Source organism: Hemibagrus wyckioides, linkage group LG19, assembly GCF_019097595.1.
Source record: "Hemibagrus wyckioides isolate EC202008001 linkage group LG19, SWU_Hwy_1.0, whole genome shotgun sequence".
Lineage (NCBI taxonomy): Eukaryota > Metazoa > Chordata > Actinopteri > Siluriformes > Bagridae > Hemibagrus > Hemibagrus wyckioides.
Genome location: NC_080728.1, coordinates 6,282,108 through 6,302,860, shown reverse-complemented (window position 1 = coordinate 6,302,860; position 20,753 = coordinate 6,282,108). Strand labels below are relative to the sequence as shown.

Sequence of the window (20,753 nt, the reverse complement as noted above, 5' to 3'; positions counted from 1 at the left end):
CGCACTGCTCACACTATTTATACCACACAATGGAGTATAATAGTCCGTGAGTATGCAATGAAGGACCTTAAGAAACTCAAATGCCCCTGTGCACAAAGCCCCTGAGCTCCATGAAGACATGGTGTGTTAAGGTTGGAGTGGAAGAATGGAGTGTCCTGCACAGAGCCCTGACTCTGACTCAACCCCACTGAACACCTTTGGGATGAACTGGAACACCGACTGAACCCCAGACCTCCTCACTCTTACAGCACCAGTGTCTGATCTCCCTAATGCTCTTGTAGCTGAATGATCACTAATCCCCCCAGACACGCTCCAACATCTAGTGGAAAGCCTTTCTAGAAGAGTGGAGTGTGTTATAATAGCAAACACAAGGGGAATACATCTGTTAATTGATGTTCAACAAGCACGTATGAGTGTCATAGTCAGTTTTACAAACTTCTGGCCTTATAGTGTTTAAGAACTTAAACCATTCTGGCATGTACCATATGTCAGGGCCCACCTACTAGAGTAGCACGTCCTCCAGGGTGAAGTTAGCCACCACTAGCTGTGTCACAGGGCAGCTGAACACACTCAGAGGAGAACATTATTATTCTTCAAACTGGAAAAAAATGGAATATGTGGTCAGTCAGATTTAAGAATAGAAAATATGTGTAATAAAGAAATAAAATTAGTATGCTTCTCAACAAAATGTGGTTTCATTGCTTATAGTAAATTTAAACAAGTTTCTAATGACTAGATTGAACGATGATGTAGATTGCGATCAAGTCACGTAGTATTAACGTAAACCAGTTCCATTGTTAAATCTCATTAGGATGTTGCCACTGATGGGAAATACACTATACCTATAGTATTACATTTAAGAGATTAAATCATGCATGATAGAACAGCATGTCTGCTTTAAGACATCAGTGTCGCTGGCTATATTCTCAGCTCAGGTGTAATAATCAGGTTTTGATATATTTACATTTCTGGTATTTGGCAGACACCCTTATTCAGAGCAACTTATATTTTATCTCGTTTTATATGACTGAGCACTTGAGGGTAAGGGTCTTGTTCAAGTGCCCAGCACTGGAAGCTTGGTGGACCTGGGATTTGAACCTTCGGATCAGTATTCCAACACCTTAACCACTAAAATACCACATCCTGCTCAAATCATGTTGGATATATGAAAATGAATCATGTTAGCCAGTCATGCGGAACCAATTTATACGCGTTAGAATTAGAAGTCAATTCATAAAGCTTTTTTTCTAGTGCACATATGGGATCTCAAAGATTGGATAGTGTCAACTGATTAACAGGGTGGAAACTAGCACCATTTCTCCCAACTGAAAAAATAAGACCTTTCACCAAGTGTCACTTCCTGCTCACAGGGCTTTGCCATGTGTGTTTATAGATCTGAGGGTGTTTTTCCTGGGTTTGCACTTGGCTCTTAAACCTTTGTTTGGGTTAAATCCCACACCTTTAAAGTGAGATGGCAACTATGTATATGGCATCTGAACTTTTCCATCTAAAGTCCACTTTTCTGCTGCTTTCATTAAAGCATCTACAACGTAGCATTCAGGAATAGCTGGCATCTATTAATCTATCTGCCAAAACCGATTATGAGCAGAGCAGCTGACGGCTTCGTTCTGCTTATTTGATGTGATGAAAGGTCAAAGCAATCTCCAGGGTATTCCCAGAACACACCTATGGGAGTAATTCCTATTGATTCTCAATTTTACAGTAAGCTAATCAGACTCTCAATAAGATCATCACTGGTCTGTGTAATTAAATGGTGTTTGGTTAAAAGCCTGAAATAAGGTTTGTGGTAAACACAAGCTTAAGGTATATTCTCATTTGATTCCATGACATTCAGCTCTGAAAAAAAGTAAGAGACCACTGCAAAATAATCAGTTTCTTATGTTTATTATCCCTTTAATGTTCTGTGCAACCATTTGGTAGAGTCACTATATTTCATTAATACATTTTTTTTTAACTTAACCCAAGCTGATTGGGCAACCATTTGGTAGAGGCCTATATTTAAATAATTATAAAAAAAATTTATATATTTTTGTTATTATTGACCGAATTAAGTAAAAAGTGCAAAGTAAGAATTTTTCCATTACCACCTCATTAAAGGGTTAAATATATATCTTTTTTCTTACAGGTGCATGTATTGGTGAGATGAACAGTTTTGTTTTATTTTTTTGTGAACTGCTGACAATATTTAATCTAAATTCATAATATAACTATTGTTATTTAGAGTGTATATTTAAAGGAAATTACAACACATCAAAATAACCCAAGATCATGCAGTATTTGCAGAGCTTTAATAACTCCAATAAAACTAAATGCAAATAATCTGTAAACAAATTGTGTTAATGCTTTGGCTAAATAACATTAAGAAATCAGTATTTGGTGGAATAACCCCGATTTTCACATTGCTGTTGGGTAACTTTATACCACTCTTTTTGCAAAAAAGCAAACAGCTCAGGTTTGCTTGATGGTTTGTGACCATCCATCTTTCTCTTGATGACATTCCAGAGGTTTTCAATAGGGTTCAAATCTGGAGATTGGTCAGTGGTCTCTTAGTTTTTTCCAGAGCTGTAAAATACATCAATAGTACACCATTCGTAATTTTTTAAGCCTTGTGATGTGAAAATATGATGTGATGTGAAAAAGTGGATAAGTGGGACTACAGAGGTTGTCGATGACATTATACATCATCAAGCTGAACAGGAAAACTCATCTACTACAGGCTCATTGTGTTTAAACTCACAGACTATTCCAACTACACCTTTTCATTCACTCACATTCATATCAGGGAGCATGTTTTTTAAATAAAGACTGAAAAAGGTTAAGCTCAGAGGTGGTGACAGTGAAGCCATGTGACTATACGTGGGGTAGTTCGTTTATAACCTTATAACTTTAGGTTTTCACTTCTGTATTCAGGCTTCCAAATTTATTAAAGTTGTGCTCATTTGTAAAGTGATGAATAAAACATGTAAGAATCATGACTCTGCAATAATCCAAAAGTCGATCTTACTGTTTTTTTGTTGAGGGAACCTGAGAGATGATCACTTCTGGGTCGGCTTACAAAAATACATCATCCCTGCAGCACCGCTTAATATTTGATATATATATATATATATATGAGTTAATATAGTCAGGGAATTTTAGATTATATTTTCTTACATACCTTGAATGCCTTCCAGCAATTAAACTTCATTGGTTGAATTTTTTATAATCCATATATTATTGTTCCTCTTATTCTGAGCAGTTACAGTATACACATTTCAACCCGTGATGAATTGAACCCAAGCATTGAACCTATCATTATTTTCAACAGTGTCTTGTATTTCTATACGGTTGGACTAACATTGGATTGACATTGGGCTATCGATCAGAAGGTTGTGAGTTCAAATCTTATCACTGCCAATCTGGGCCCTTGATCAAGGCTGTTAATCCACAGCTGCTCAGTTGTATAAAAACGAGATAAGATAAGGATGTCTACCAAATGCTGTAAATGTATTGTTTCATGACGTGTTTCTAAAACAAAATATACACTCGCCATCCCTTTATCAGGAATCCTAAGGCATCTGCTCATTCATTCCAACCTAATCAGCAGATCATGTAATTCCCCAGCATTATACATGAAACTATAAGTGGGTAAAAAGTGTTAATTTTTTTCTATAATCAATTAAAACTGTACTCATTAGAAAATTTCTGAGGTGTAAGTGAAATGAAACATGTCTGGATGTGCCGTTAATTTTTGCAAATTAGACACCATAAGAGTAATCCCAGTTTTGGATTATTTTCCTATAACAGCTTGCAAAAAAAGTCAGCACTCTTTTAGCTGGTCATGCATTAGCATCAGCAATCTACTCACTTCTGTCTTCCACTGATGCCTGTATGGATCATCCCACCACCCACACGTGTTTGGATAGTTTCTTTTTTGTGTGTGTGTCAGCACATACAGCAGCATTAACAACAACAGCTGCAAGCCATAGCACCTCCATATTTGTTTTGCTTTTTCCGACTCCTGCTAACACACACTAGCACACAGTGAAGCACGTGTTTATGTGTGAGCCTGGTGTTTTCTTAATCGATTCAGCAAAAGGTTGAAAGTTGGGTGAAGTGTGATCATTAATTTGTGTTCTGTTGATAAAAATGTATGAAAATGAGTGGGAAAATGTGCAGCTTTTCATTCAAGGTATAAGATGGAGTTAGTTGTAGAGTTACTTGTCTGTAATACTGCTCTTCATACTCATGACAAATCCTTCATCCAAAGCTCATTCTACTCATTTACTTTCTTTTATTGGTGACACAGCAGGCTTTTGCATTTTTATCATCTCTAGGTGATTTTACACTTTCATGATATCCAATAATGTTTATATTATGTGACCAGATTCACCAGCCTAGTACAAGTTATCCCTTAAAAAGAAGTAAGAGCAATCCCCCCACGCATGAAGATGATTGGTAAGGCAACAGACATAACTGTGAAATGAATCACACAAGTGTTTTGAATGCTCTGATATTAACTAGAACAGCCTGGAAAAAAAAAAAAACACGCCTCCTTCTCCCATCTCACATGTTTGTATTGCATCTGTGTTTTCTGTCAAAGTGAATGGATGTGAATGCGTTAGAGTATGATTGATATTACAGAAGTATAGAGAAGAAATTTTACAGGACTGCTCAAGTTGTGCATTTTACAAATAAGGTTAATGGTGATGTTGATTAGAAGGAACTAAATGTGCTGTGTTGTTAAATAGGTGGGTTTTTTTTTTTGCCAGTGCTGAAGTTTGACTTTCCTTTGTATAGATTTGCTCTGCTCAGTAGCCTATTTCTGACTTGTATTTTGTCAATAGAAACAACAGATCCTCCAGTAAATATGCAGAGTCAGCATGCATACTCTATTACCTTTGTGCACATGAACAGAAACCACAGCATTGGCAATCAGTTCCCTAACCCTAACCCTATTAAAATTATTATACCCTCTTACACACTTTTTAAAACTCAAATGCTGGAAATGATTGTTTTCCTGCCTTCTGCTCATTTCCTGCTCATTCATTATCCCTTGGCATAATTGTTCTTTATATCTTATTATGAAAGATCCCGGGGCTGTTTCCTGTACAGTATGTTAGCATGCCATCATGCTCCCGCAAAATAATGTTTAGATTTGAAGAATTTGGTGATATTTGATTAATACATGAGGTAGAAAGCATGAGCTGGCTGGTAATAGATACAGGGTTGGTGAAAGTTGACGAAACTTTGTTAATTACTTTCAAAACTCTGAGTGTATGTTATCTGGATTACATCATCTAATTAGGAAAGTGAAGTACTTGTAATCAGATTAGGGTACATTTTAATTATTTGTGGCTTCAGTTATCCAGGCAATCATATTAGTCACTTAATTGTCTCATGTCTGTATGTGTGTCTCATTGTCGCAGTTAGTAGAAAGAAGAAAAGCTTTGTGTGTGAATTTAAAGACCAATATGAAACTCATTCAGTGAGTGTTCTTTTTTTCGTGTGTGTGTGTGTAGGTTGGGGCAGTCAGAGCTCGAAGGTGCAAATCCACCACAACACCTGGCTGCACTTCCCTGGCCATAATCCACGCTGGGTCTTGACCTTCACGTTGCTTTTTGTGCACGTGTGCGAGATCGCAGAGGGAATCGTCTCCAACACGTACTTCCCACCATACATACAGACATACAATCACACACACCAACAGGCACACAAACACTAATACAGACACACATATAAACACTCATACAGGCTTATATACTGTACATATAAATAATTATAAATGCTGAGTAAATGTTTTTTTTTTCCTTTAATTTGTTAAGGTTGCATTTCAGCAGCAATCAGATGAGAGTTAGACTAATTCCTTTGTACCAAAAGAAGCATTCCATATGTATACTTACACTGAGAATCTGTATTTCCTAATAGGGAGATGAAGTCGAATCACTTGCACCTTTTTCTGCCTGCATTAATGGGCTTCATTGCAGCTACTACATCAGTGGTCTATTACCACAATATTGAAACTGCCAACTTCCCCAAATTACTCCTCGGTAAGTCACTACACTGATGTATATTAGCTGTCTCTAATGACAAACAATGAGGGCAACCATGTTTAATTAAAACAAAATCTTTTATTGTTGTGCTTGAGAATATTTTTTAACATAAAATATAAATCAATACACAGCACTGTTCATCTATTGGGTGTTGGCGTTCATCACCAAAATCATCAAGCTCTGGAAGTTTGCAGAGGAAGGAGTGAGCATACAGCATCTCCGCTTCTGTATCACGACTCTGCTTGTAGTGCTGTACGGCCTGCTTATGGCTGTCGAGATCAACGTCATACGAGTCAGGGTAGGTACTTTCTGGGTCATAAGCTAAAGTTTTCACTTAAAGCAAGAAATACTAATTAGATTGTGCTTTTAACAGTTTGGGTCGGATACTGGAATAAGAAATAGAGCAATAAACCCAGTGCCGTGTTTGTTATCGTCCCCTGCAGAAGTACGTGTTCTTCACAAACCCTCAGCGAGTGAAACCACCAGAGGACCTGCAGGATCTGGGTGTGCGCTTCCTCCAGCCTTTTGTTAACCTGCTTTCTAAGGCCACGTACTGGTGGATGAATCCTCTAATTATGGGCGCTCACAAAAGGCCCATCGAGCTAAAGAAAATCGGCAAGATGCCCATTGCAATGAGGGCTCTGACCAACTACCTGCGTCTGAGGGATGCTTATGAAGAGCAGAGGGTGAGTCAGGATGATTTAGGCATGTCCTCATTTCAGTAACAATGAAGTGTAAGGTTTTTCAAAGTATTTTGTAAATTGCTAGCAAAATCTAATTCAGTGAGTTGATCTTTGCATCCTAGGATGTAAGTTAAATCCATTCACATTAGTATTGTTTATTTAAAAAGGGTAGTGCGAGTGTGGAGGTTCTTCATGGAGATAATACCCATTATATACCCATTCTGTCATATTACTTTGAATTTCTTTGATAGTCTAATTGTAAGAGACATCCAGAATCTCCAATAGTTTCCATAAATATGTGTGTTTTGTGTGTATGTTTTCTGCGTGTGTTTGACAACAGGAGAATGCAGAGGAGATGGGAAAGACGCCATCCATATGGAGGTCCATGTACCGTGCATTCGGACGGCCCATCCTCCTCAGCAGCACCTTCCGCTACATGGCCGATCTCCTGGGCTTTGCTGGACCGCTCTGCATTTCTGGAATTGTAGAGAACCTGAACCCGGAGAACAAGACCGAAGTATTCAACATGACCAAGGTGTGTTGGTTTGGTGCGTTTGGGCTGTGTTTACAGATTTAAGTCTAGTAGTCATATCCATATTTATGTGGACGAAGTAGCGCATCTTCTTAAGTCAATTATCTGGCTAATTGTTTTGTATAATCATGAAGTTCATACCTGTAAGAATGCCAGAGTTACAGTAGAAACATCTGATATAGGCTTTTCTGACAAGTGTTGTAAACACCTGTCTTTAACCCCCAATTTTAAAATGAAAAATAATAATGACTAATGAACTGATATATGAAAGAGATGATGGCAAGCAATGAAATATGCATCCAATAGGAATGAAGTATATTGCTGAAACTGTGTATGACCAAATTTTTTTGCACACCTGATCGTCACACAAATATGTGGTTCTTCTCCAAACTGTTGTCACAATGTTAGAAGCACACAATTGTATAGAATGTCTATATATACTGTAGCATTATTTTTTGTCATTCATTTATTCATACCAGTAGATACCATCTCCCCAAACGCCCTTCATGCAGAAACAAAAAAAACTTCTCTTTGGCTGTAAAGGGACAATACTATTGATTAATTATGCCATATTTATAGATCTAATATCACTTGTATTTGTAGACCAAAACTTAAATTTCAGCATGATGTTATTATGCTTACATTCAGCTGTATGCTGTAACTTTCACACAAATTCAGAATAGCACTTAAGTCTGAAGTAGCTCAGTTTGAGTAGTGCTTATAGTTGTGAATATGACTTTGTGTAAGCATGTATAATAGCGTAAGAAAGAAAATAAATGAATGGGCCAGAGTCAGTGGGATAGGCTTTCTCAAAAATGCTGGTTTTAAATCATGGAAGAATTCATAGTCAGTTTAGATTTAGTTTAAGTCGAGTTGAAAACCAGATAAGAAAAGAAGCACAAACGACTAGGAGCTACATAAGTGGAACTAAAAGCCATGTAAAGAAGAAATCATGGGAAGTTTAAATATTGCTTAGAATTACAGTGGTAATATTGGAGAGATGTTTTAGGATTTAAACAGAAAGATATATGTACACAGACTGTACTTACAAGCTGCATATGGTATCGATCAGCCAGGATGGAGACACCAGGTCCTGAATGTGTTTCTAGATTTATTATTAACATAGTACAGTACACAATCTTTATCATTTTGTCATCATGTTTGAGAATTGTACTATACAGTTTACTTTCTAAAATATGTAAAAATGTACTGTATGCACAACGTCTGCAAGCGGCCTTAACACCCGACATGTGTCCAAGCCCAGATGAACTCAGAGATACTCCACATTCCAGTTTGTCCCTTGTGCCAGTTAGGTGTGATATGATCTTAATGAAATAACATAACGGGATGTATCTTTCTGTATCTGTCAGACTTATCGTTCAGTCAGGTCCACCCTCATTTTTAGCAATTAACAAATCATATGACTTCATCGGCTGATCGTATTGTCAGGAGTCTTGCCATTTCGGGTGTAGCGTCATCTGCCGTGATTCACCTCACGCATCACATCCGCACTATCACAAGATTTTTTTTTCCTCAAGCATAAAAACATCTACTGTGACATTTTCTCACCATTCCAGTTACCATCACATCAGACAACGCCTTTATTAGGTTTATTAGATAACAAAGACACCTCTGCTGAGAACAATGTGTGTGTAACCGAGACAAGATGACTTCACTGCATTTGACAGCGATGACACAGTTACTTAATGAATAGTCATAGTTTAGGTCATTTTAGTGTCTGATTAAAGGTAAAGATTAAGTTATAAGGTAGCATGCAGCGAGAGAGAACAGATGCGCATGTCTTTGTGACCTGGATAATTCTACATTTGCATCCCACCCACTCACAGACACTCTGGTTTCTGCCAGTGATGCGGTACTAACAAAACATCACAAAGACAGATTTTTTTATGGGTCTCCTAAACTGAATATCTTTCCATATTTGAAGATGTGGTGCATGTCTGTGAACTGTGTTTGTGAATTACAGATTTTTCTGTCTAACCCTCCCATTAGTCCTGTGTCTGAAATATTTGTCACTGTACAGTGTTTATCATTTGTACTTGCTTCTTTTTTAGATTATGACTTTCAGATCATCATTTCCACAGTGACCTTTGTTCTGTGGTTGTTCATTGTTATTTCTTGTTTTAACCTTGTTTCTGTCTTCTCCCTGTAAGACAGAGGATCTACCGTTTGGCGTCTACTTCATGTCCTCCACGGAGCTCTTCAAAAAGGCGTATGTCCTGGCTGTGCTTCTCTTCCTGGCTCTGGTGCTCCAGCGCACGTTTTTACAAGCCTCCTACTACGTCACTATAGAAACAGGCATCAACCTACGAGGAGCACTGTTGGTGGGTTAAAGACTTTAGGAATATTTCACAGAAATATGGCTTAATAGACACAGAATCATGCATGCTGATAGTAGTGAACATTAGTCTGAGATTTTGTCCCACTCAGCCTTCCTCGTAGAAATGGAAACACTGAAGCACTCGGTTACTAGCGTGAGATTAAAGCTAATTGCATTTTCCCAGGCAATGATCTATAACAAGATCTTGCGTCTCTCCACCTCCAACATGTCTATGGGAGAGATGACCCTGGGACAGATCAACAACCTGGTGGCTATAGAGACCAACCAGCTGATGTGGTTCCTGTTTCTGTGCCCTAACTTGTGGGCAATGCCTGTGCAGGTGGGTCAAGTGTTTCTATCTGTAAAATATCCTCATGGAATTTTTCAACATTATAAAAGAGAAAGGCATTTGAAGCACTATATGCCTAATTGGTAATAGGTACATATACTAGCCTTCAGTTCAATTAATTAAAAATGTAATATGCTTTTTTAAGATTACTGCATTAAAAGCTCTGAAATATTTGCTTCCGTAATGTCATAACAATTAACACAAAATTGGGTATGCACATGATTTATTATTTGGTTAGCAAATTGCTATGTCTGCCTTACAGCTGTTATCATGCCCTTCTAGTTGCATTTCTTTGAGAATGAATAAATCCACTTTCACCAAGAGAAACATTCAGACAGTTTTCTATGGGCATTGGCAATGTGAAGTGTGATTATTCATTGTTTCCATGAAGAGCTTTCTTGTGTAAACCAGTTAAAGGTGAAGATCTTTTCTTCTTTTCTGGAACTGGGAATGAATCACATTTAGCACTCACATGGCCTGGCTTATTTTAACAGATTGCTGAGGTTTCCAGAAAACGTACAATATTCTAATAAGATCTCTAAGGGTACTTCTATAATTGGGCTTATAAATAAATCCTTTGGTCTCAACATTGTGTATAAGGGAAGATGTATTTAACCATTCCAAAAAATTTATCACAAGCAAAAGTCTCATTTTTTATTTATTTTGCTCTTAAGTGAGTTGAAAATAAAGGTTGAGGGTTTTTTTTTTTTGTCTTTTCCACTTACATAGGTATCTCTGGTGTCACTTTTTACTTGTTTAGTATAGACTTCTTTTCTAATGATTTGTTTAAAATTGATCCTTTAATTGAATTAATAATTTACTCTTAATCAGAATTTAACGCAACAGTGTGTTCTGTTTTTTTTAGTCTATATAATTGAAAATAATGAAAGGATTGCTTTTCTTCTTATGATTTTCAGAAGTTTGGATGATGTAGCTTCCTGTTAAACAAGTTACGTGGAATATAGCAGATATTTCATTAGGGTTGATGTGTTCAGGTAACATGAGCGTGTGAAAGTTTTGTAAGTGGGAGACAAACAGCACCGCAGATGTGCCATCATTACACAGATACAGCACATACAGAGTGCAGGTTAAAGACCACTGAGTTATAATTGCTCAACTGTAGCGACTTTTATTCTTCAAGGTTATGGAAATTCATTTGAACACGTCATGTGTTACAAAGGTGATCTTAACAGAGGTGGTGTTATACATTCGTGTGTGTACTCGTTTCACTGATCATAACATGTTCTCTTTCTTCGTTTATTCAGATTGTTATGGGTGTGATCCTGCTGTATTACTTGTTGGGGTTCAGCGCACTCATTGGTGCACTGGTCATCGTGCTGCTGGCCCCCATTCAGTACTTCATCGCCACCAAGCTGGCTGACACGCAAAAAAACACACTGGTAGACTCTTCTTGTTTGTTCTGTTCACCTTGTTTCTAATTCACACATTTGTACTGAAGCACACTGATAAAATAATTCAAGCTCTTTCATTTCTAAGTGAACACTTGAATTCGCTCTCTGTTAGGACTACTCCACAGACCGCCTGAAAAAAACAACAGAGATCCTGAAAGGCATAAAGCTCCTGAAGCTGTATGCCTGGGAGAACATTTTCTGTGATAGTGTCCTGGAGACCAGGAACAAGGAACTCACCAGCCTTAGGACGTTTGCTTTTTACACATCCATGTCCAGTAAGCATTATTGAAATCTCATTCTAATCACAAAAATGCTTGTGACAAACAGCAAACCAGTCTGTCTTATTTTCTCTTTTTAGTCTTTATGAATGCAGCCATCCCCATTGCTGCTGTATTAGTGGTAAGACAGTCACCATAATATCCATATAGTGTATCTGTCTTCTTACACAATTTCCATATAACCTTCATATGGATATCATATCACTGTATTTTATTAAAAGAAATATTATTTTCTTGCAGACCTTTGTTACTCACGCATACATCAGCGACCCTGAGAACAGGCTGAGTCCAGCCAGGGCATTCGCCTCTCTGGCTCTCTTCCACATCCTGGTCACACCACTCTTCCTGCTCTCCACCGTGGTCCGATTTGCAGTTAAGGCACTGGTCAGGTACGTGATGTCCATCGCACAACAGTCTTTCACAATTTTCATCAGCTAAGGAAACTCCCTATGGATGTTAGACTAATTTGAGACTAATGATAAAATACACTGTTTTTAAAAGTCTGTCTGTCTACAAACAGAGGATGATTTCACCCTAGAGCTTCACATCTATTCTGTAAAATTGGAAGCTAAAGATAAGGTCCTTGGTGTAACTCTTGATGCTGCTCTGTCATTTTAAGATCTCTAAAAATGTCATTTGAGAAGGTTGAAATTTGAGAATAACCAAAATAAGATACATATCCTAACATTACATGATGCTGAGGAAATAGTCAGTTCTTTTATAACCTCTAGACTGTAATAATGCTCAGCTGAGGCAGGCCTGCTGAGGATCACTGAGAAACACAGCTCGTCTCTTGGACTTTTTAAATCGCATAGTGTTTCAGAGTATATTAGACATTTTTAATTAATTTTCATTAAAGCCTACTTATCCTGTTACATACATATATTATTTATGTAACATAGTATTGTTTGCATTATTTGCAGTAGTTTTCACCCACATGTATAGTTGTTCATTAAAGATTCTAGATTGTTTACTAATTGTGCTATTATCACAAATACATCAACAATTTAATCGTTAGCTCTCTGACCTCACGGATGGTCCTTTTTGTTTGTTACATAGTGTTCAAAAGCTTGGCGAGTTCTTACAGAGCGAAGAGATCGGTGATGACAGTTGGAGAAATGGAGACATGGTGATGATTTATGAACCCTACAAGAAATCCTCTGGGGGTGTAAGTACACACATATACTCAGTCATGGATGGATGAATGGATAGCCAGACTTGACAATGTCAGATACAGGTTTTTGGGAACAATATATAAAAACATTTTCCTAATAATTAAAAAACAAATTGTCAGTATGGCAAAAGACGCAGCCAAACAAACATTTTGTCCTCATGTTTGTGGCTAGCAGGATATACATTCACTCTACACCTAACTGAATACCTGCACTTTCATTCATTTAATCATTCACAGTAGCTAATCATGTGGCAGCAGAGCTTTGCACAAAATCCTGTAGATACAGACTCAGTGAGCATGGCATGAATGCTGGATTGAGTCAGAAAATGCTGATCTCGAGGGATTTTTTTTTGAACAGCAGTCACTAACGTTAAAAGAAACAACAAAAACAAAACATCCAATGAGCTGGAGATATGTGGGTGGAAATGCCTTGTTGATGACAGAGGTCAAAGGAGCATGGTCAGACTGATTTGACTGGACAAGAAAGCTAATAATAATATCAGAACTCAAATAACCTCTCTTTGCTAGCATGGTGAGCAGAAAAGCATCTCTCCTCTCCTCTCCTGTCAGGCTAGAACAGGAAAAGCTGTGACTACCAGAGGCACAAGCTCACTGAAATTAAGACGTTGAAGAACTTGCCTGGCATTTTTCCAAGCTTCAAATACTCAAGCCTGACTCCAACAGCTAAGCACCGGTCAAAGTCACTGAGACTACATCATGATATTTAATAAAAAAATTAAAAAGTTAAATGGATAATGTCATGGATGAGCAGGTGTTCAGAAAGTCTTGCATAATGAAGGACAGCTGTTCTATCAGTTTGCAGACAAGAAATATTCTGAACAAATATTTTAGATTCAATCAGTTGATTTCAGCTTTAATTAATATCATTCGCAGTATTAGTTACGATCGCATTCCCACTATCAACTGTAGTTCTGAAAGTCCATTTGCGTCAGTTTCGAACATGATGTCACAGGATTTCAGATGAACTTGTTCTACCCGCATACTTACTGGTCCTGCTGCAGTGGTGTGTCTCTCCCGAGACTGGGTATGTAAGCGGAGATGGTCAGGGTGTGACGCCTGAGTTGAAGGAGAACCCATAAACATGTAAAAGAAGTCTCCAGACTCATCTGTTTTGTGAGAGCGGAGACGCTCAGACATGTTCCTGAGAAGGAAACGGTGTCAGAGGGAGAGAAAAAGCAGGGTGATTTGAGAGGGTGGGGGCAAGAAAGAGAATACATGAAGTCAATTTATACTGAGAAAAACAATAATTGAAAAGCTTCAGCTGAACCAATTAGTGACCCCTCTGTTTAGTATTTTGCCAACACTGAGTTTTCTGTCATAATGCTTGATGAGATTTTATACAGAGGAACAAATGTGAGAGCACTCCTCTTGTCTTGGGTCCACTTTTGTGGTCTCTTCTCTTTAGGACAGTCAAAAACTAAAGACCAAGCACAAACTAATGACCAAGTCATAGTCTATTTAACATGTACTATTTGTACTAACCTCCTGAAGAGGAATTTCAGGCTGATGATACTCTAAGTTCATGAGGATATGCTTTTTTATAGACTACAAAGCATGTCTTTAAGTCACTTTTGAGCGTTATTTGCTAAAAAAATGTACTGTTTGTGTCTTCTGTCTGAAGCAAAGCTCCAGTCAAAGTTCTCATAGTGTCCAGGCACCCGAAGTTACATTCACACATACTACTGGTTGCCATAGTAATAACATTCATCAGTGGGTGGTGCAACTAGATTCCAGTTTTCTTTTGGCCATAATGAAACGTTCTGGAGGGTGATTTGGTGTTTGTGTATAAAATTCAGCAGTGTTCATATGCATCACATATGAGAAGAAGCAGAAGCAGCATGTGCTCTTTGCCACTGATCATGTGCACTCTACTGTCTTTAGTCACATTTGTAGTCGCTGCACCACGTCACTTCATGTTTGTATAAAGTTTTCACATTTCAGTGTACAAGTGTTTCATTTTTTTTCACATCGCTAGACACACCCACATCTAGTCGCCAACGGTCACTGTCTCTCAGGGTGCTGGAAGTCACTTTATGTGTGAACAAAGCATTACATTTATGATGAGGAAAAAAGAACACCTTATAAATAGCCTCTTGTCATAGTGCTGATCTTTTATTGTAGATTTGGGGACGTCAAATCTCCAACCTGCGATTTGCAGAGAAATATTTCTAAATTTTAACTCATAACAACTCATTACAGTGGATAAGCATGAAAATAATTTTAGGACAGACTGTAGCTATATATACCATATTTAACTGTCCTAAATCAAGGAAAATTGTGTTTCAGCTTTCCAGTATTTATTTGTATTAGCAATTAGCAACATCCTTTTGGGGTTTACATACCCTGAATTTTCCATATATGTAATTCCTTCATATTATTCAAAATAAATGTTCTCACATTCTCTCTCTCTCTCTCTCTCCCTCTCTCTCTCACGTGTCCCTGCAGACAAAGGTGATCAATAGGAAGCAGCCGCTACGTTATCAAATGGATAACTACGATCAGCCCATGCGCAGGCAGCTGCGCCCCACCGAGACTGAAGACGTCGCAGTGAAGGTCAGAGATCTCAAGCCTCTACAGAGCTCCATCAGCTCAGATTCTCAGGCCCTTCTCACACACTCACAGAGCACATCCTGCTACTGAATTACGAGAGCGCTCCGCAGGGTCTGCTTGTTCTCATCTCAGCTGCTTTTAACCTCTGTCCCATGTACGTGTCACGTCTGACACGTACAGGGTTGAATGGGGATGTATTTTCTCACATTTAGGCAAAATATTGTTGGCCAGAAAATGAAACTAGGAGACAAGGAAACGATGCTAAAGAAAAAACTTATTCTATGAAAATCCTGAGCCTAGTCTGACATGCTTTAGATAAATTTGGGTTTGGTTTGATTTTCTTTATAACCACAGCCAGAAAGATGTCTAAAATTCTCGTGAGAAGAATTTAATAGTCATTTGTTTTATAGTTTGTTTTATTTTGTTGTTCTTCTGGCTTAAGGTCCCTGTAGGGTCCATTTCCTTGAAGCCTCCCCATGGGCCAAACTAGCCTCCTAACTAATGAACTCAATAACAACAAATCCACATAATGCACTGGACCTGACTCTCTGACCCATGTCACATCCGCTCATTGGCTCACTTCTCCTCCTTCTCGAGCACTGCTCCCAGCTGCTTTCGATTGTCCATTTTGCCCTTTTCCCACTGACTCTGAGGCCTGCTGTGGATTTGACCCACGCATGGCTTTTTTTTGATGGATAGGAACATTATTGTCATTGCAAATAAACATTTTGTTCCCAAAAGCATCTATCATAGTGAGGTAGTTTGCAGCAAGGGAGATAAGAGCCAAAAGTGGGTTAAAATTTGAAGTTATTTTAAGCTCAGCTAATGTGTTGTGGTTTTGCTTTGTTAAGGTGACCAATGGATACTTCACGTGGGGGAGCAACTTGTCAACCCTGTCTGACATCAACATCCGCATTCCTTCAGGTAATATGACCCACAGTGTTGGGTGAAAGAAAGCATCTCTGGTTCAGTGTTTGGTTTATTGGTTATAAAAATATCTTTTTGTTTGCTAGAAAAATTAATACAATATTATTTAATATGACTCAAAAATGTCTAAATGTGAAGTGATATGTAATAATGGAAAACTTGTTTTTCATTTTCTGATGGATTGCATTATGCTGGATTGGCTTCTGCAGGTCAGCTGACCATGATTGTGGGCCAGGTGGGTTGTGGGAAATCCTCACTGCTTTTAGCCATGCTGGGTGAGATGCAGAGTCTCAGTGGGAAAGTCTATTGGAGCAAGTAAGATAATCTTAAAGTTGATTTATCCGCGTTATCTCAGATGTCTTAATATCCAATGCTAATCAAAGTTATTTGTGGGAATAAACATTTCACACATCCATTTTTACCAGAATGTGTGTATAATATATGTGAGTGCATAAATTTTTTTTTGGTGTGGTCGGTATTTTTGCTTTTTTCTTTGCATGCATTTTGTGTTTTTGTGTATTTCCAGTGCTATGTCCAAGCATAGCAGCTTAACACTTAACCTCAACACTTCCATCACTCAGTCCCATTCAGTGCTTATTACTAACATTGTTGGTGTTCTCTTTTTTGTTTCCTGTAAATGGTAAAAATGCTCATGCCTCCATCTCTCAGTCCATACTGGAGATGGTCTCTGATTAGCATTTGCCAAGTTCAACAGTGTGACACAAAGTCAGTAAGTCTGCAACATCCTCTTCTTGTGCTGCATTACATCAGCTAACAGCCTGTTTTTGGTGCTGCAAAAAAATCAGGTTATGATCTCATATAGTACAATAAGTGTAATTTACCATGTTCATGCTCTTTGTTAGAACTTCTGTATACGTTTTTCGTTTAGAAGCATGTTTTGATTCAGATCAAATTCAGACTATGCTTAATTTCTGCGTCTTATGCTCTGCTGTCCTTGTGAACACTAAACATTATTTTTATGATTTTATGATTTAGCTGTATGTGGAGAGTGATGAAAACAGTGACAGCACTCTCCACATAGAGCTAAAAATATCCCTATAGTTATAATGGATAAGAGGAGACTGTCATTGAACTTGCAGATTGTCCAAATGGGCTGCCAACTAACTCTTCACGTGTCTTCTGTCTTTCTCTGTGTCCTCCTTCAATGCTACGCTCAATCAGGCTTCCTGATTGTGAGATGTTCCATGATGGCTGCATAAGGTATTCTATAAAGAGGTTTATGCACATGTGAGCACACACACAAAGAGTTTTCCTGATCATCCTACCCAAGGTGACAGTCCTTACTGTCACTACACAGAACTGAATTATCCTTTGGTGTTTGATGATTTGAAGACTTGTGTGTCTTTGTGTGAGTTCTTATGGGAGTTTATGCCTGCTCTAAGAATAATCGGTAAAAGCAAGATCAAGCTAAAAAACATCTGAGGCTATTCCAATAAGAGAGCATGAGGATGTGTGAATGTGGTATTTCAATTTCTAACTCAAGCTTCTAATTTCCATGACTCACAAAATGATGTTTTGACCCCTGTCAACAGCGAGTATGACACAGATTTTTCCTACGAAGGACGGAGGTATTTATTTGCAGTTGTATAACAGAAGTGCAGTGGTCCATCCATCTACACATCTATGTCTCTAACCATCCATTCTTCGATGTGCTGTGTAAACGTTCCATCGAGATATGATGTGTGATGGTGTTCATAAAATGTTGGGAGTCTGTTACGGAAACAGGGTTTTTAACAGACGTAAGATTTTGCATACAAATTGCTAGGGCTAGAAATTATACGTTAATCTATATTCACATGCCTATGGATTACCATTATAAAATGATTCCAAAAATAATGTTCTAGTTCACCATTAAAGAACCAGTTTTTCACACATGCATTACAATTCAGAAAAAATAAACTTTACTAATAATCTTTACCATGGAATTCACTGTTTGATTCACCCCTTTCAACCACCAGTGTGGTTAAGCTCCTAAATAACTTATTTTTAAGGGTCTTCACTCATTGAAAACTTTACAACAAAGTCATGTGGTGACTACATGTTGTAGTATTGTATAGTATGTAGGGTGAAGCACCCTGTGAAACACTATAGGCCACTAGTGGGCAGGCATTTCTGTGCAGTTCAGACTCTCTATCACCGATAATATTCAGAAGTTGCAGGTGGCCCTGTGACCTCTGATGGTATTAAATATAAGGATACAGTCGTATCTGGACGTTTGGCTCATGTGTGACCGCACTGTCAAGAAGCAGGGCAGTGGAGACACCAACCCTCCAGCATACATTGAAGTGCTTCTCAGAATGCTCGCCACTTTATGTCCCAGTGTGTTCCAGACATTTTATGTGCTGCACTGCAGAGGCTTGTGTAATGCATGGGATATTATCCACATCTGAAGCAGCTGATCTATTAGGACTCCTGCAGTTTAAAAAACTGGCAAAAAAAGAGTCTACAGACTACAATCAATCCTCAACCACAGACAGAAATGTATCCATGTCTCAGTGGAGACACCAACCCAGTCTCTTTGGTATAACAAGACATAAAAGGGATGTACCTGGGAGCAGTACCCCATCAGAGGGAGTTAATCACCACAGACACATCACTAACTGATTGGGGTGCAATGTGTTGTCACAGAGGCACTGGAGGCATGTGGAGACTTCAGTTGTAATACCTAAGTTAGAAATTCTAACCCCCTTTCTAGTCAACTGGGACAGTATGGTGGTGGTCAGATATATCAGCTACAAACTATATCAACATTCTTTTTGTTTGAAAACTACACTAGTGGGCTTACAGAACAGGAGCAGCAGATGCACTGTACTTTGTATATTCACCCAGAGGAATGCCAATGACATTCAGATATGGTGTCCCAGATTTGTAAGGGCAAAAATAGGAAAGGACAGTCTATTAAATCAGGGTCCACAATCACTGATTCTGCCAGCATTTCACAGATTTTGATCAGGCAACACAGTCCTGCTTGTGATTCCAAAGTGGTCAGCAAGACCATAGTTTCCCCTGCTGGCCTCAGTGAGCTGACCTTGGCCGCTTTCTCTTCGGCAATATCTACTGCAGGGATCATCAGTCTCGTCTTCAGATGGCTAGTGTGGCTGCAGGCTTTCATTCCTGCCAAATAAGAGGCACACTTGATAGTGGATTGGAGACCAGAATGAATTTATTAAACCAGAGGAATCAGGTATGACTCCTGCTTGGTTGGAAGAAAAGGCAGCAGCCGTGCTAGTCCTTTGTGGATAAGATCTCAGATGTAATGCTTTGGCACCCTTGGCCATGGTACTTGCATCTATGGGTTTGTCCTCTTAGAGAGAAGTGCAGGGAAAAGACTCCGATACATACAGATTCTGGTGTGCACCCCACCATACAGATCCAGTCCTTTGCTTAAAGATTTAGCGTTTCTACAGTAACGCATAGATAAGTTGCAAAAGTTCATCCATGATAGTATTTGTAAGTGTGTATAGTGTGTGTCTATTGCTGCCCATTGCACTACCCAGAGTTCATCCTGGGACTTAACCCATGTGTTATACTTCCTAAGGCCCCCCCCTTATAATAAGAACATATTCTTTCTTGCTAGCACTTCAGCAAGAAGAGTAGGAGAGATCCGGGCTTTGGAAATAAGTCCACCCTGCATATGGTTGTGGCCAGGCAATTGCAACCCTATGTTTACCTAAGATCATATCACCCACCTTTATAAGTTAATTGGATGACCTTGCAGCATTCCACAGAGGGGAACCTGGTGAATGCTTCTTGCTATACCCAGTTGGTACCTTGTGGTACTATGTGGACTGAATTGTGGCAATTAATTCATCAAATGATCTTCTCATCTGTTTTACCAGAAAGACAGGAGGCACATGTTCAAATAAAGACTAACTCACAGAGTGGTGGGTATCATCCAGTCTAGATGTCTGGCCCATGTTGTGAAATGACACTGCCAGTGAAGCATCTCCTCCTCATGGGCAGTAATCAGAGAAGTGTCACACCAGGATGTCTGGCACTCTAACCCTGGTGGTTAGGTCATAAAATAGTGACAGGCTTTTTTGTCACTTAAAACCAACATAGAACCAGCAAGAATTCTCCAAGAAGATTCCAGGGACAGATGACCATTGGCAATTGCTATTACAAATAGGTAGTAAAATACTACTCATACTATAACCATACAGTCACCCCATGACTTTAGTAAGGTTTAGTCTTGTGTGTGCATGCACACAGGAAGGTATACATGTGTTTAAACACCACCTCTGGTGACGATCCAGTGTTCATTGAACCTAGTGTTGCAACTAGTGTTACTTCCCATGGGACTCGCCAGAACAAATCCTTCTGCACCTTGCAGCTTCTCCAAATTCAGTGTTTTTTAAACTGTTGTTATTATCCTTAACAAAACTTCCTTTGTGTACAGTATTACAGTTTTCGGT

At 38.6% G+C, this 20,753-nt stretch overlaps 1 protein-coding gene across 5 annotated transcripts in view; it reads left to right on the top strand.

Moving 5' to 3' along the window:
- Window positions 1–20,753, top strand: part of abcc9 (ATP-binding cassette, sub-family C (CFTR/MRP), member 9) — a 41,175-nt gene that overhangs the window by 5,578 nt on the left and 14,844 nt on the right. For 3 of the 5 annotated variants that reach the window (XM_058417558.1, XM_058417557.1, XM_058417556.1), the window contains 17 exons: window positions 5,523–5,664; window positions 5,929–6,050; window positions 6,185–6,351; window positions 6,497–6,739; window positions 7,077–7,271; window positions 9,440–9,610; window positions 9,791–9,946; window positions 11,221–11,355; window positions 11,480–11,642; window positions 11,726–11,766; window positions 11,886–12,034; window positions 12,705–12,813; window positions 15,286–15,393; window positions 16,242–16,314; window positions 16,527–16,632; window positions 17,500–17,538; window positions 17,871–17,906. In XM_058417558.1, coding sequence (XP_058273541.1) covers window positions 5,523–5,664; window positions 5,929–6,050; window positions 6,185–6,351; window positions 6,497–6,739; window positions 7,077–7,271; window positions 9,440–9,610; window positions 9,791–9,946; window positions 11,221–11,355; window positions 11,480–11,642; window positions 11,726–11,766; window positions 11,886–12,034; window positions 12,705–12,813; window positions 15,286–15,393; window positions 16,242–16,314; window positions 16,527–16,632; window positions 17,500–17,538; window positions 17,871–17,906 — 2,155 coding nt within the window. Of the gene's footprint in view, window positions 1–5,522; window positions 5,665–5,928; window positions 6,051–6,184; window positions 6,352–6,496; window positions 6,740–7,076; window positions 7,272–9,439; window positions 9,611–9,790; window positions 9,947–11,220; window positions 11,356–11,479; window positions 11,643–11,725; window positions 11,767–11,885; window positions 12,035–12,704; window positions 12,814–15,285; window positions 15,394–16,241; window positions 16,315–16,526; window positions 16,633–17,499; window positions 17,539–17,870; window positions 17,907–20,753 lie in introns of those variants that run through there. The other 2 variants (XM_058417559.1, XM_058417560.1) reach the window with 2 other exon arrangements.